At 40.0% G+C, this 14,650-nt stretch overlaps 1 protein-coding gene across 1 annotated transcript in view; it reads left to right on the forward strand.

The window, feature by feature from the left end:
* Positions 1-14,650, forward strand: part of DCP1A (decapping mRNA 1A) — a 59,798-nt gene that overhangs the window by 18,814 nt on the left and 26,334 nt on the right. The window contains exon 4 of the mRNA XM_059076009.2: positions 11,769-11,835. Within this exon, the coding sequence (XP_058931992.1) occupies positions 11,769-11,835 (67 nt within the window). The remainder of the gene's footprint in view (positions 1-11,768; positions 11,836-14,650) is intronic.

A 14,650-nucleotide genomic window follows, 5' to 3' on the forward strand; every position in this document is an offset into this window, starting at 1 on the left:
GCGCTCCAGAGCCCGCGAGCCACAACTACTGAGCCTGCGTGCCTAGAGCCCGTGCTCTGCAACAAGAGAAGCCACCACAATGAGAAGCCTGTGCACTGCAGCTAGAGAAAGCCCGCACACAGCAACAAAGACCCAATGCAGCTAAAAATAAATAAAATAAATAAATTTTTTTTAAGTTGTAAAAAGAAAAGCAATGGAAATGTTTAATTTTGAATATACTTTTCTGCACTTTGCTATTTTTTATGGAAGTACAACATAAAGGTGTTTAAATGTCCTGTCACACCCCCTAACTCTTCAGTAACAGCATGACTTACTTGGGACAATGGTTAGCAGCCATGATATGTGTTGGGTGTCTAATAACTAAATAATTTGCTTTCATATTGAGAAAAGCCACTTATAAAACAGGATGCCATTATTTACCATAGCAAAATTATACAGTATTGCCAAATCCCTAAATCCTCTGTGGTATAATTAATAAAGATGTTTCAGCAAGCAAATTGTTGGCAAAATGTGTTGGGCCTTAGAGTGTAAGTTCTCTTGAGGGAAGAATACTTTGGTTTAGAGACAAGGTCTTCCATGGTTTTAGCTATCTGGTGAACTTGTCTGTCTTTCCTCACCAGTGACAGTGACAGGCTCAGTGGCAGCTCCCTGGGCCTCCTTGCCAATTGCATGCACTGAGCATTTGATATGTTGGCAGACAGAGCTGATTCTTTGATGCGTGTCTGAACCTCTACAGGTCTGCTTTTGGCAGAATCGAGTGTGACTCTTATCCTTTACCCATTAAGCTATCATTATGGCTTCCTTATCTTTATTTCTTCTGCAGCATGCCTTTGAAAGTGTTTGACTCTTTTTTGGCCGTTTACTTGATAATGTACAAGTGTGCAAAGTGTGCATCTTATTTCTAAATTATAGTGTATTTCTTCAAAGGAAAGGGGGTGGGACTTAAGTAAAAATTTGTCAAAGTAAGTTGACAGCTCGGGTGGACTTACTTTGATTATTGATATGGAATTCTTTCTTAAGAGTTTGGTTTGCAAATCCCCTATGAAAACATACTTAAATGCCTCTGCTTAGCCCCCAGAAATAGTGTGTTCCTCTCTGAGCCTGATGTGTTGCATATCATCCTTTTTCCTCCTCACTCTAAGTTGTATGGGGTGTCTATTAGAGAAATATTGGTGTCTTTTATATTTGGCCTCTTGTATTTTGTGTGTTCTTTAGCCAAGGTCAGATGAGGCATATTTAGAGAAAGGTAGTTGTGTGTGATTGCCATATACGAAGTCTTTTCAGAACCCCCATCCAATTTACTCTATGTTGGAGCAGTTCTTAGCTGCAAGGAACATAACTTAGAGCCAGCGGTAGATAATGCTTAGCAGTTATCTCCTCTGTAACAAGGTTGCTTCTGTGCTTCTTCCGTTGGGATGTCAAAGTTAAGTTTAATCTGTCGACCTACATCACATAAAATATTCCAGAATTATCTGTTATTCAAGGGTGTTAACTCTGTTTGAAGCATTGGTAGTGTTTTGAAGTTCTGTGAACAGAAGAAGGGTGATGAACATGGATTCCAAACACAGGGAAATATTCACAGCAGGCTGACGGCTCAGAAAACAAAAGCAAGCCTGGGCTGCCTCATGGTAGGACGCATGGCCAGATGTGGGGTCAGAGAAACCCCCTTGTGAACAGAGTAGGGAAAAAAAATCCATGTTCATGATCTTCATTGATTAAAATGAAACCATTCACTTACTCTGTATATCACTGTTTTATCTAACTCTACAATGGCAATATAAAAGCCAATTAAACTTTTATTTCCATTGAAAAGAAACTGTTAAAGTTGTGATTGGCCATGAAGTCTTTTATAGAATATAATGACCTTAATTCAGGGTGAAACAAAAAATTCGCCATTAAAATAGCTTTCAGTGTACACTGAAAACTATGGCATTAATCAAAGAAATTGAAGAAGACACATTGGACTTCCCTGGTGGCACAGTGGTTTAGAATCTGCCTGCCAATACAGGGGACACAGGTTCGAGCCCTGGTCCGGGAAGATCCCACGTGCCGCGGAGCAACTAAGCCCATGTGCCACAACTACTGAAGCCTGCACGCCTAGAATCCATGCTCTGAAAAAAGAGAAGCCACCGCAATGAGAAGCCTACACACTGCAACAAAGAGTAGCCCCCACTCACCGCAACTAGAGAAAGCCTGCACGCAGCAACAAAGACCCAATGCAGCCAAATAAATAAATAAATAAATTTATTTTTGAAAAGAAATTGAAGAAGACACAAATAAATAAAAAGATATTCCTGGGACTTCCCTGGTGGCACAGTGGTTAATCCGCCGGCCAACGCAGAAAACATGGGTTTGAGCCCTGGTCCGGGAAGATCCCACATGCTGTGGAGCAACCAAGCCCGTGCCCCACAACTACTGAGCCTGTGCTCTAGAGCCTGCACGCCACAGCTACTGAAGCCCGCACGCCTGGAGCCCATGTGCCACAACAAGAGAAGCCACTGTAATAAGAAGGCCGTGCACCGCAACGAAGAGTAGCCCCCTGGTGGCCGCAACTAGAGAAAGCCCGCATACAGCAACAAAGACCCAATGCAGCCAAAAATAAATAAATAAATAAATAAATTTATAAAAAGAAAAAAAAGATATCCCATGCTCATGGATTGGAAGAATTAATAGCATTAAAATGTCCATACTACCCAAAGCAATCTACAGATTCAGTGCAATCCCTATCAAAATTCCAATGACATTTTTCACCAAAATAGAGCAAACAATCCTAATATTTGTATGAAACCACAAAGACCCTGAAGAGCCAAAGCAATCGGTTTTTTTAAATATTTTATTTATTTGGCTACATCACGTCTTTAGCTGAGGCATGTGAGATCTTTCCTTGCAGCACGTAGGCTCTTTGTTGCGGCGGGCAGGGCTCTAGTTGTGATGTATAGGCTCTAGACCCTGCAGGCACAGTAGTTGCAGCACACAGGCTCTCTAGTTGTGGCACTCAGGCTCCAGAGCACACAGGCTTAGTTGCCCCACAGCATGTGGGATCTTAGTTCCCTGCAGGGCTTGAACTCATGTCCCCTTCATTGGAAGGTGGATTCTTAACCACTGGACCACCAGGGAAGTCCTGAGCCAAAGCAATTTTGAGAAAGAACAACAAAGCTGGAGGCATTACCCTCCCTGATTTCAAACTATATTATAAAGCTGTAGTAATCAAAACAATATGGTATTGGCATAAAAACACACATAGACCAAAGGAACAGAATAGCCCACAAATAAACCCAGGCATGTATGGCTGATTAACTTATGACAGAGAAGCCAAGAATACACAATGGGGAAAGAACAGTCTCTGATAAATGGTATTGGGAAAACTGAGCACACAGTGGAATATTATTCAGCCATAAAAAAGAATGAAATCTTCCATTTGGATGGCCTTTGAGGGCATTATGCTAAGTGAAATAAGTCAGACGGAGAAAATAATACCACATGAGCCCACTTATATGTGGAATCAAACAAAAACGGAAATCATAGGTATAGAGAATAGGTTGGTGGTTGCCTGAGATGGGTAGGTAAAATGGGCGAGGGAAGTCAAAATGTACAAACTTCCAGTTATAAAATGAATAAGTCATGAGAATGTAATGTACAGCATGGTGACTATGGTTAATAGTACTGTACTGTATATTTGAATGTAGCTAAGAGAGTGGATCTTAAAAGTTCTCATCACAAGAACAAAAAATTTTTTGTGACTGTATGGTGATGGATGTTAACTGGACTTGTGGTGATTATTTTGCAGTATACACAAATATCAAGTCATTGCACTGTACACCTGAAACTAATATAATATGTCATTTATACCTTAATTTTTTTAAAAAGCTTTTATTAACAGGGGCTTTCTAAATGAATGTGTATTGGTAATATCAATATATGTTAATGTGTGTTTATGAAATTAAAATCGTAGATATAAAAATGGATTTTTAATTTATTTAAAGTTTCTTGTGCTGGCATTTATATTTTCTATATTCTGTCAGTCTTTTAGTGTATAATTTTTAACTTATTCAATTATTTATACTTTATTCTTTTATGTGTTGCTTTAGTCTTCAAGCATAATTGAAGCTCATTAACTTTTTTGATCCTACAAAATATTTTTTTAATTAATTTATTTATTTTTGGCTGTGTTGGGTCTTCGTTACTGTGCGAGGGCTTTCTCCAGTTGCGGCGAGTGGGGGCCACTCTTCATCGTGGTGCACGGGCCTCACTATCGTGGCGTCTCTTGTTGCGGAGCACAGGCTCCAGACGTGCAGGCTCAGTAGTTGTGGCTCACGGGCTTAGTTGCTCCACGGCATGTGGGATCTTCCCAGACCAGGGCTCGAACCCGTGTCCCCTGCATTGGCAGGCAGATTCCCAACCACTGCACCACCAGGGAAGCCCTACAAAATATTTTATGCTATTTCAACTAATGAGGCATTGGGTGTATAGTGGCAAGATTATTGGCCTAGAAATGAGAAGACCTGAGTTCTAGTTATAAGGCTATTTTTCTGATTTATTAATGTCATGTAGTCTTTCCATGAGCTTCAGTTCTCTATCCGTAAGCATACATAATGAGACTTCTGATCCAAACAAAATGGCATAGATTTGTCTTTCTTTGCTTCTACCCTGTTAAGTACAACTATAAAAACCAGAAGTAACACAAAAGACAATCAGGAAAACTCTGAACAGTAGAAAGAGAAAGATGATCTGGTGCAGGACCCAGAACTCAAAGAACAACACAGCAGCATGTTGTCTTACAACCCTCCCACCCAACAGAAGAAGGGGACCCAGGCCTGGTGTTTCTTGACCTCCATTGTAGCAAAGTAGGGTGCCCCAGTTAGGCTTATTCCTCTTCCAGGTCAAATGGGAGTCCTGCCAACAATACCAGGTGAGCCCAGCAAAACTGGCAGGAAGGATTGGAAGCCCTACTGACAATAAGTGGCCACTGAGGTACTATGTTCCCTCCTTTTCATGAAGGTGTGGTGGGAGCAGGGGAGGAGTCACATCACAACCAGCCTGGCCTGGGAAAGCAGTGTTCATCTCTGAAGGTCAGAGGCTCCCCACTAAAGGCATACCAGATGGCCTAGCCATGGGAAACTTCTCTCACCCCTTAAAGCAACACTGCCTGGGAGTCTACTAAATTCCCACCTCAAGAAATTAGGAAAATAAGAACAAAATAAAATAACTCAAAGCATACAGAAGTAAGGAAAGAACAAAGATGAGAACAGAAAAATCAGTGACATTGAAAAGATGAAAATAGAGAAAAACCAATGAAACAAAAAGTTGGTTCTTTGAAAAAGTCAATAAAATTGGTAAACCTTTAGTAATGACTAACAAAAGCAAAAACATGACACAGATTACCAATATCAGGAATGAAATAGTGGACGTTGTTACCCCAAAACTGGGTTTGCCTCTTGGTGGGTGTCAAGCCAAAAGACAAAACCAAGCCAAAGATCAGTAGAAGGAAGGATTTATTATTACTTGCAGCAATTAAGAACTACTGGCCTTTCCAAAGCAGGGTTTCCCCGAACAGCAAAATTGGGGGAGTTTTAAGCTAAGGATACATGCATATTCATGAAGGGGCTTGAGTGGTGCACAGAGTCCAAGCTTCTAGATGATTGAAGTCACGAGGGTCAGGAAAGGTCAACATCATCATTCCTTAGGTTTCAATTGATCTGGTGGTTGAGCTTTTCAGGCTAGTCTTACTGAAACAGAACAGGGAGTCTAAGACTGATATGTTATCTTTGTTATTGTTACTTCTCTTGCCTGGTAATAGTTGTTTCTGCATTCTTTTGTTCCCTTAAGATCATTAGTTACTGGGACCTGTTCAGGGGCAAGCATGGTGGCCAGGCTTAGATCACAAAATGTCTTAGGCCAAAAATGGCTTCTCTTCTGTCAAGAAAGCTGTGCCTGGTTCTCTTTCTCCTGGGACCTCCTACCGTATCTGCTTACAATGTCACTACACATCCTCTGTAATAAGAGAATGCTATTAACAACTTTATACTCATAAACTTGACAACTTAGAAGAAATGGACCAATTCCTTGAAAACAACAAACTGCAAAACTCAATCGAGATAAAATAGATAACATGAGTAGTCCTATAGCCATGAAAGAAATTGAATCCATAATTTTAAAGCTCTCGAAAAAGAAATCTCCAGGCCCAGATGGTTTTACTGGAGAATTCAAAGAAGAATTAACACTAATTTTACACAGTTTGTTCCAGAAAACAGAAAAGGAAGGGACTCTTCTCAACTGATTGTGTAAGACCAGTATTTACTCTAATACCCAAACAAGACAAAGACAGTACAAAAAAAAAGAAAACCACAAACCAGTGTCTCTCATGAACTTAGATGAAAAAAATCCTTAACCAAATATTAGCAAAGCCAACAATATATAGAAAAGAAATATAAATTATGCCCAAATGGGCCTTATTCCAAATCTGCAAAGCTGGTTCAATATTAAAAATCAGTGACTCTAATCCACCATATCATAAGTGAAAGGCTGAATGTTTTCCCTCTAAGATTGAAAACAAGACAAGGATATCCATTGTCATCACTGCTATTCAACATAGCACTAGAAGATCTAGCCACTGCAATAAGGCAAAAAAGAAAAAAGAAGAGGGCTACAGATGGAAAAGAAGAAATAAAACTGTCTCTATTCACAAATGACATGATTGTCTATGTATAAACTCCTAGAACTAATAAGTGAGTTTGGTAAGGTCTGAGGATACAAGATCAACACACAAAAATCAGTCAAACTTCTACATACTAACAATGAACCTGTGGAAACCCAAGTTAAAAACAATACCATTCATAATCTCTACAAAGAAAATTAAATACTTAGGGTAAACATAACAAAAAATATACAGGGTATGTGTGCTGAAAATTACAAAATGAAAGAAATCAAAACCTAAATAAATGGAGAGATGTGCTATATTTGTGCATTGAAGGACTTGACATAGTAAAGATGTCAGCTCTTCCCAAGTCCTGTCAAAATCCCAGCAAGGATTTTTGTAGGCATAGACAAACTTATTCTAAAATTTATATGGAAAGACACAGACCCTAGAAGCTAAAACAAACTTGGAAAAAGAAGCATAAAGTGGGAGGAATTATTCCTCCCAATATTAAAGCCTATATATAGCTGCAGCAATCAAGATGATGTGGTATTGGTAGAGGGATAAACAAATAAATAGGACAGAATAAAGAATCCAGAAATAGACACACACAAATATGCCCAACTGTTATTTGACAAAGGTACAAAAGCTTTCTCAATAGAAGAGAGCATTTTCAACAAATAATACTGGAACAGTTGCACCAAAAAGAAAAATAAAGAACCTTAACCTAAACCTTTTTTTCCCCAAAAAAACTTCAAAATGGATCACCATTTTAAATGTAAAACTATAAACCCTTTAGGGAAAAAACAGGATAAAAAATTTTTTTAAATTTATTTATTTTATTTATATTACCTTTGGCTGCTTTGGGTCTTCATTGCTGCGTGTAGGCGTTCTCTAGATAGCAGGGCCTATTCTTCATTGCGGTGCATGGGCGTCTCATCGCAGTGGCTTCTCTTGTTGCAGAGCACGGTCTCTAGGAGCTCAGGCTTCAGTAGTTGTGACTCACGGGCTCTAGACCGCAGGCTCAGTAGTTGGGGTGCACAGGCTTAGTTGCTCTGTAGCATGTGGGATCTTCCTGGACCAGGGCTGGAAACCTTGTCCCCTGCATTGGCAAGGCAGATTCTTAACCACTGTGCCACCAGGGAAGCCCAGGATAAGATTTTGAATCTGAGGGTCAGCAAAGAGTTTTTAGACTTGACATCAAAAGCATAATCCATTAAAGGAAAAACTCATAAATTGTACCTTGTCAGAATTAAAAACTTTTGCTCTGGAAGGACCTCATGAAGAGGATGAAAAAAAAAAAAACTACAGACAAAGGAGAAAATATTTTCAAACCACAAGTCTGACAAAGGAATGGTATATTGAGTATATGAAGAACTCTCAACTCAACAGTTTACAAAACAATCCATTGGGGCAAAAGACATAAACAGACATTTGTCTAAAGAGGATATACAGATGACAAGCAGATGAAAAGACGTTCAGTAACATTAGCCATTAGGGAAATGTAAATTAAAACCACCATGAGATACCACTATGCACCTATCAGAATGCATAAAGTTAAAAATAGAACAACAAATGCTGGCAAGGATGCAGAGAGACTACATGTGTCATCCGCTGTAAAACTGGAAAACAGTTTAACAGTTTCTCTTTAAAAAACGTGCAACTACTGTGACTCAGTAACTGTACTTTTGGACGTTTAACCCAGAGAAAGGAAAAGTTAGGTTCACAAAAACCTGTACCCGAACATAGCAGCTTTATGCATAATGGCCAAAAACTGGAAACACTCCAGATGTTCTTCAGTGGATAAAATGGTTAAATAAACTAGTACATCCATACCATGAAATACTATTCAGCAAAAAAGAGAACAAACTATTGATGCAAGCAACAACTTAGATGAATGTCCAGAGAATTACGTTGAGACAGAAAAGTGAGTCGCAAGAAGTTGCATGCTCTATGATTCCATTTACAATACATTCTTGAAATGGCAACATTATAGAAATGGAGAACAGATTAGTGTGCTTGTCAGGAGTCAGAGATGGGGGAGGGGTACCAAGGGAGATGGGTGTGGCAATAAAAGGGCAACAGGGATCCCTGTGGGTACAGAAATGTTCCGTATCTTTTTTTTTTTTTTTTTGCGGTATGCGGGCCTCTCACTGCTGTGGCCTCTCCCGCTGCGGAGCACAGGCTCCGGACGCACAGGCCCAGCGGCCACGGCTCACGGGCTTAGTCGCTCCGCGGCATGTGGGATCCTCCCGGACCAGGGCACGAACCCGTGTCCCCTGCATCGGCAGGCGGACTCCCAACCACTGCGCCACCAGGGAAGCCCTGTTCCGTATCTTTTTTTAAAAAAATATTTATTTGGTTATACTGGGTCTTACTTGCGGCAGGTGGGCTCCTTAGTTGTGGCTTCCAGGCTTCTTAGTTGTGGCATGTGAACTCTTAGTTGTGGCATGCACGTGGGATCTAGTTCCCTGACCAGGGATCAAACCTGGGCCCCCTGCATTGGGGGGGGGGGGGCAGAGTTTTAACCACTGGCCACCAGGGAAGTCCCAAAATGTTCTGTATCTTGATTTTATCAATGTCAGTAGTCTGGCTGTGATATTATGTTATAGTTTTGCAAAATGTTACCACTGGAAGAAACAAATTAAAGTGCACACAGGATCTCTTGTTTATTTTTTGCAATTGCATGTTAAGCTACAATTATTTCAAAACTAAAAGTTTAACTTAAAAAAATAAAAGCATATCTGCCCTTCCTGTGCCAGAGAGTCACAGTAAGTATGAAAAGGGGGTGCAACCTGGGATGTGCTGTGTCACAGTGGGTGCACATGGTAGCAATGAGCCATGCCTATCGCTATGTTTATTTTGACTTATATATTCAGTATATCTACCTTATCCAGAAAGTATTTATATGTATGACACAGAGAATACAGCCAGAATTTTGTAATAACTGTAAATGGAAAGTAACCTTTAAAAATTGTACAAAAATTAAAAGTTCAAGTAAAAAAAATAAATTCAGAAAGTATCTGGGGCTTCCCTGGTGGCGCAGTGGTTAAGAATCCTCCTGCCAATGCAGGGCACTCAGGTTCGAGCCCTCATCTGGGAAGATCCCACATTCCACGGAGTAACTAAGCCCGTGCACCACAACTACTGAGCCTGTGCTCTAGAGCCTGCAAGCCACAACTACTGAGCCCGCGAGCCACAACTACTGAGCCCATGTGCCACAACTACTGAAGCCCTGTGCTCCTCAACAAGAGAGCCTAGAGCTGAAGCCTTAGGCTCCTCAACAAGATAAGCCACCTCAGTGAGAAGCCCATGCACCGCATCGAAGAGTAGCCCCCACTCACCCCAACTAGAGAAAGCCCACGCAGCAACGAAAACCCAACACAGCCAAAATTTTAAAATAAATAAATAAAATAAAATTTTTTTAAAAAGCACCTACAGTAGTTTTGTACTTCCTGGTGGCGCAGTGGTTAAAAATCCGCCTGCCAATGCAGGGGACAAGGGTTTGAGCCCTGGTCTGGGAAGATCCCACATGCTGCAGAGCAACTAAGCCCATGCACCACAACTACTGAGCTTGTGCTCTAGAGCCCGCAAGCCACAACTACTGAAGCCCGTGCTGCACAGCAAGAGAAGCCACCGCAATGAGAAACCTGCGCACCGCAACGAAGAGTAGCCCCCACTCACCGCAACTAGAGAAGTCCTGCATGCAGCAAGGAAGACCCAACACAGCCAAAAATGAATAAATAGAAATAAATTAATTTTTTTTAAAGTATGTACAGTAGTTTTATATTTAGTCATCTTTATAATAAAGTTCATCTATCCATTCACCAGTGTTTTTATTTTTTATTGAAGTATAATTGATTTACGATGTTAATTTCTTCTGTACAGCAGTGTGACTCAGCTATATACATGTATACATTCTTTTTTATTATCTTTTTCATTATGGTTTATACCAGGATATTGAATATAGTTCCCTGTGCGATACAGCAGGAGCTTGTTTCAGTGTTTTGTGGGGGCTTTCTTAGTGGTCATCACCATACTGGGAATAAAAGATTGGAAAAGAAGTGTGATATGGAGCACAGCCTGGGCACTTCTATTTCACGTGTGAATAGAGTCCGATCATAGGATGGGTCTGGAGTTGATGTTTGTTTTTTGAAGCTTTGTTTTTACCATAACATGGTATTAATTTTATATTTTTAAACTTCAAGAGACTCATAAAAAGATTCTGGTGTTTGTTTTTGGAACATGGTTTTCAACAATTAAGACACCTTTTTCCCCACATTTGACTGTCAATTTGGAAAGCATTTTACAATTATCAAGTGAAGAAAAACAAAACCTAAAAGTTGCAGGTTAAATTTTATTGAGACCTTTCTGAGGACTATTGCCCAGGAGATAGCTTCTCAGATAACTGAAGAATGCTCCCAAGAGGTAAGGGAGGAGCCAGGGTATGTAGGAGTTTTTGCTGAAAACATGTAGTTGAACATCAAAATATTACTTCTAATCACAAAAAACAGATGCCTCAGGTTAATGATTTTTGTGCTTTTGTGTGTACCGGAAGATGCAAGGTCTGGGCTCATTGAAATTATTCCTTAGATAAGCATCTTAGATATGCAACTATCTAGGGCCAGTATCCAGAGCGCACAGTGTTTGCTGTTTGTCTCCATCCTGAAGTTGCCTTAGGGCTCACCATGGGGGCGGTGGAGGGGCTGCAGTGGCTGATGGCTTGATGGCAGGCTAGGGCAACATACGATATTTACTGGAATGGTAGGCAACGTTCCCTTTCCACACAATCAATGTTAATTCTTAGTTTAATTGGCAGCATTTTTTTTCTTGATAATACGTAAAAGTTTATCTTGTACTTTAGTGGCATCTTAAGCTCGAGATCTGGTAATGATGTCTAAAACCAACTATTTTTGCAATTTTCATCTGAATATTTTAGCTGTCCTAATTTTATTTATAATTTTATTATTAAACAGTTTGCGGGGAGGCTTTTTTTTTTTCTTTAAAGTAACTGTTAGCAGTTTGAGGTCCTCATGGTAAATTCTGTGACATTTTATGGTGATAATATATTACTTACATATTACCCAAGTATTGAAACCTCATTTCCCCTTATTTTTTTTCTTTGTTTTTCAAGTGTCAATATACAGTATCTGGTTTTATGACAAGAATGACTGTCACCGCATAGCCAAACTCATGGCCGAGTAAGTATTTCTGTTTACACCATAGATTTAATTAGTGATATATGGGAGATGAAAAAATGACTTTTCCCCTTTCTCTTTGTTACTGGAATCCACTAACTCATGTATTTTCCCCTGATTTCCTGTTACTGTCAAAGTTTTGAAAAAGGCAGCAAAGCTTAAAGAAATCTAAAATTATCTATAATCCTACTACTACTAGCATTACCGTTTTTGTCTGATTCATTCTAGTCTTTTTCTTTACGTGTACCTTGGGTTGATGTGTGTGATTGTTTCTTATGTCCACTGAGAGAACAATGCACAACATAAAAGTTGTGAGTTAATTTTTTTTCAGTGACCTTACTGAGTGCTATAGCCTGGGAGATAGCCTCTCAGAGAGCTCTGAGGAACTGCTCCCAAGAGGTAAAGGAGGAGCCAGGATATATATGAACTGTTTTTTTATATATATATATACATCAGAAAAAAATCATCTACTTAAGATGTTACCACCAAGAGGAAAATATCATAGGAAAAAATATATTTACATAACTGAAACCAGCTAAAGACTACTTTGTTTTTAAACCAAAAAGGTAAGAAAAAAAAGAATTCAAAATATGACCCTCAGCAATAGTAAAAAGAATTTTAAAATACTTTAAAAAAAAAAAACGAGCTAGAGAATGGAATGCCAAAAGAATGAGGATATATGAACTTTTTTGCTGAGAAGAACATGTAGTCAAGCATCAAAAGATTACTGCCAATAGCAAGAACAGACACCTCAAGTTGATGATTTTAGTGCTTTTCTATGTATGGGAAGATGCAAGAATCTGGGGTCATTGAAATGATTCCTTAGATATGCATCTTAATCTAAGGACCAGTATATCCAAAGCACAGAATGTTTCCTGTTTTTCTCCATTCTGAATTCCTCTCAGGGCGCACTCTCTGTGGGCAACTGCAGTAGCTATAGGCTTGATGTTTCTTGAACTGGAATGGCAAGCAACACTTTTTTCTTTACACTTAAAAAAGTAAGATCATACTGTACATCCTACTTTTCATGTCAACAGCATTTTTCCAGGGCATTCTAGTATTTATAACGACTGCATTGTATTCAGTCCTGCAGACAGATCATAATTTAACTGTTAAACATTAGAGCCATTAAACTGCCTAGCTCCAGAGGGTATCGTCTATATCCAGTGCACAGCCTAACCATCACATGCAGTGGATCTGACTTAGGTTCTCTCCAGATTTCCACCATAGCAGGTGGAACTGTGTTCAGTAACTGATAGAGAACTTCTGCACTCATCCGTGGCTACTTCCTTTAAGAGAACTTGTTTTTGACACAGATTCTAGGTTTAGTAGTCCCCAATCCTCTAATGGATTATGTTCCAGGAAGGTTCTTATAAACCAGAATCTTGGAATTTGGAAAGTAATTTTCATTGGATTGATGTTCTGAGGGATGGTTCATTGACCTTTCTCAGACTGGCCCACAGAAGCCATCCCTCATGTGGCTTATCTGTATTGCTGGTATTGCCATTCTGGTTTCTGGGAGCCCAAGACACTTAGGTGCTAGAGGGCCCTGAGGTGCTACAGAGCTCTGGACAAACTGTTGCAGTGGGCAGCGAGTTCTGGTGCACTTATGTTTCCTTTGCAATTTTTGCCTGAATCTCCTCAGAAATGCAGACCTCTGCATAAGGCTCTAAGCAAGTACAATTCACTTAACTAAGGCTCTAAGCCTTGCTTAGAGCTTTGAAGGCTCCCCTCTGTCATATCAAAATTCCCTTTGCTCTCCTGCAAGGTTTTTACCTACATGCTTGGGGGAAAACAGTCTTAATTTCTGTTTTTGTTTTTTTGGGTTTTTTTGTGGTACGCGGACCCCTCACTGCTGTGGCCTATCCCGTTGCAGAGCACAGGCTCCGGACGCGCAGGCTCAGCGGCCATGGCTCCCGGGCCTAGCCGCTCCGCGGCATGTGGGATCTTCCCAGACCGGGGCACGAACCCGTATCCCCTGCATTGGCAGGCGGACTCTCAACCACTGCGCCACCAGGGAAGCCCTTAACAGTCTAATTTTAAACTAATTCTTGTAAAAGTGTAAATAGTTAGGCCCAAAATCTCAGTTCCAGGTGTATTTGCATTTTAAAAGAAGTGCACATGGCTAAGGCCACGTTTTAGTCCAGGACTGCTAACATGTCTCAATTGGATGTTTATTTGCTTCCTGCTTTGTTTGCTGTAGCTATGAGCCACTGGCAGGCCATGTTTATTACTGTGTGTACCCCAAGGACATTGTTCCATATGAACTTGTGTCATTCGTTTGAAAATGTGTTGTTGGCCCTCTAGAAACAGACTTTCTTTTTAAAACAACTTTTCTCTTAAAAAAAAAAAGATAATAAACTTTTTTTACAAACCCATTTAGTTGACTATTTTGTAGTTTTGAAAGTGACAGCAAAGGCAGCTTCTGATAACTTAGAAGACAAAGATTTGTTGATTCTTGGTTGTCCTGAAATCCAGAATATTTTTCTTAAATATCTATGCTTTGGAATATATTAATATATAGACTTTCTCCTGCAGATTGAGAGCTTTTGGGCCCAAAATGAGAGAACCTGGCTCTTGCAGCACTAACAGCTATTTGCAGGAAACCATTTTGAGCTTTTTTCTCTCTCAGGGCAGGTGGTACATCTAAGGCAAGACTTCAGAATGTAGATAAAGCAGAAGACTGAAGGCCTATCTGAAACTATTGTATTGAGCCTAGAAATAGGATGAGGAAATAGAAACAGGAAGCAGAAAGGAAAAAGAAGGACATTCAGGGTTCCTTCACTAGAAATGCCCAAAAGAGGGACATTTGCTTAAG

The sequence above is a fragment of the Kogia breviceps genome, chromosome 10, assembly GCF_026419965.1.
Source record: "Kogia breviceps isolate mKogBre1 chromosome 10, mKogBre1 haplotype 1, whole genome shotgun sequence".
NCBI classification, from domain to species: Eukaryota; Metazoa; Chordata; class Mammalia; order Artiodactyla; family Physeteridae; genus Kogia; species Kogia breviceps.